Source organism: Crocuta crocuta, unplaced genomic scaffold (genome assembly GCF_008692635.1).
Source record: "Crocuta crocuta isolate KB4526 unplaced genomic scaffold, BGI_CrCroc_1.0 scaffold127, whole genome shotgun sequence".
Taxonomy (NCBI): Eukaryota; Metazoa; Chordata; class Mammalia; order Carnivora; family Hyaenidae; genus Crocuta; species Crocuta crocuta.
The window spans coordinates 2954292-2956551 of NW_027532008.1; the positions used below are offsets into that span (position 1 = coordinate 2954292).

The following is a 2260-nucleotide window of genomic DNA, read 5'->3' on the forward strand; positions in this document are numbered from 1 at the left end:
TGCGTGTTGCGACGCCGGCGGGACCGGGCNGGAGCGGAGGCGGCGAGCTGGGGTGGCCCGGACGGGCCTCGGCTCCCCGCGGCCCTGCCCACCCAGTTCGCGGGCTCCTCCTCGCCCGACCGTTTCAGGTCGGATGCTGGCCTGAACACGGGGGCGGGCGTTCCCCTCTCCTCGGATGTGGGCTTTTTAATGGCGTCTTGCCCTTACCCAGATTGTGCTCCCCTCCTCTCAGATCTGAGCGCCCGATAGGACTGTTCCTCCCTTGCAAATCTGGGATGCGCACTGCCGCTCACTACAGCCTTTCCTAGCGGCCCTGACTCCCTGCTTTCCTGTCCCCCGCAGGTCTGAGCTCTGGAGCCTCCAGCCCTGCGGCCGGGCCGAGCAGCCTCGGAGCCGCCTTTGCGCTCGCCTGACTCTCCCAGGACCAGACCGGTTTGTTGGGGGCCACCGTGATGGAGAACTGGACCCCCTCCCTCCCCCCGCCTCTCACCTGGAGTCACTGAGCCATGCCCTTGAGAGGTCAAGAAGCAAAAGTCAAGGTCTCCGTAAATCATAAGCCAATCCCTGTCCCATCCCTCTGCCAATAACTGGAAGAGACAGGAGTGTCACAGGGGAACTTTATTGAGAGGAAGCATGGTCACACCCGGCAGACATACTTTCCCTCTCATCCTGGGATTTGCGCTCACTCTCACTCTGTCTCACACACACACATACACACACTCATCTCCAGCCTCGGCCACACAGTCCAGCTCTCAGCCGCAAGGGTGGGACACTCCTCAATTCCTAAGATTCAGAGGCAACAGGGGGAGGGTGTGGGGGGGAGAGGTGTCCCGGTTGGCGGTGGGAGGTGTGGAGGAGGGGGTGCGGAGAGCAGGAGTGGGTGGGCTGGCCGCTGGTGAGGAGCACGGACAGCTGCAGGAAGAGGGGGTGCCCGCTGGCTCCATGTGGCCTCCGCTCTGCTGGTCCCTCTCTCTTAGGAGCTCTTGCGAGCCGGGAGCGGAGCATTCGGGGAGAAGGGTCGGGCCTCCCACCCCGTGCTAGTCCTCTCTGCCACTGGCGGGGGCGCTGGAGAGGGCAGGGGCGCGGCAGGGAGGAGGGCGGGCGCGGCTCAGCTCTGGGGTTCCTCGGGAGCCTCGCCCCCCTCTTCCCCGGCGTTGTCGGCCGTCCACAGCGTCAGGTTGTCTCGCAGCAGCTGCATGATGAGGGTGCTGTCTTTGTAGGAGTCCTCGCTGAGGGTGTGCAGGTCCGCCATGGCCTCGTCGAAGGTGGTCTTGGCCAGCGAGATGGCCTCCTCGGGGCTGTTGGCGATCTCGTAGTGGAAGACCGAAAAGTTCAGGGCCAGGCCCAGGCGGATGGGGTTGGTGGGCGGCATCTCCTTCTTGCTGATGTCCATGGCCTCCTGGTAGGCCGCCCGGGCCGAGTCAATGATGCGCTTCTTGTCGTCACCAGTGGCCACCTCGGCCAGGTAGCGGTAGTAGTCACCCTTCATTTTCAGGTAGAAGACCCGACTCTCCGCATCCCCGGCCTCCTTGATGAGGTGCGCGTCCAGCAGGCCCAGCACTGTGTCACACACGCCCCGGAGCTCGGTCTCCACCTTCTCCCGGTACTCGCGCACCTCCGGGCCCTTCTCTTCCGAGCTCTCCTCGGTGCCTTTCTGCTCGATACTGGACAGGACCCTCCAGGCCGCCCTCTGGCCGCCCACCACGTTCTTGTAGGCCACTGAGAGCAGGTTTCGCTCCTCGCAGGATAGCTCCTCACCCTTTTCCACGGCGCTCTTCATGAAGCCTGCCATGTCCTCATAGCGTTCAGCCTGCTCTGCCAACTTGGCCTTCTGGATCAGACTGGCTCTCTGCATGGCTCTGGTGACAGACACAGGCGGCGGGCTAACTGGCTGCCTCGAAACCGATGCCGGATTCTGTGCCTCTCCGGCTGTCTGCCTGCCTTTTGGCTGGATGGCCTGGCCTCCGAGAAGGGTGGGGAGGGGCGGAGGGCGGGGCCGGGGCCCAGGACCTGCCTCCCGCTTCTCTTCTCCCCGCACCCTTTCCGGCTCTTCCTTAAAGGTAAAAGGCTAAAGATGTGGGGTGAGTCACCAAGGCTGTCAGCAGGAGAAATCAGGCAGGCAGGCGTTGGCCCCACCTGCACAGACACCTTTCCAGGCTCCAGGCTGCCCCCTCTTGTTCAGGGCTTCCGTTTACGTGGATGCCCACATAGCTGCTGCCCCAGTTTCTCAAATCAGGTCTCCCTTCATGGTGTCCTTCCA

At 63.7% G+C, this 2260-nt stretch overlaps 1 protein-coding gene across 1 annotated transcript; it reads right to left on the bottom strand.

Annotated features, from left to right (window-relative positions):
• Nucleotides 1-603: 603 nt before the first annotated feature.
• SFN (stratifin) lies at nucleotides 604-1999 on the bottom strand. The gene has a single exon (XM_077775674.1). It carries the CDS (start codon nucleotides 1853-1855, stop codon nucleotides 1109-1111), a length of 747 nt encoding a protein of 248 aa, XP_077631800.1. The 5' UTR covers nucleotides 1856-1999; the 3' UTR covers nucleotides 604-1108.
• Nucleotides 2000-2260: the final 261 nt, after the last annotated feature.

What these genes read in the sequence shown, in the direction of transcription:
- SFN (XM_077775674.1), bottom strand. Translation starts at nt 1,855, where the DNA reads ATGCAGAGAGCCAGTCTGATCCAGAAGGCCAAGTTGGCAGAGCAGGCT.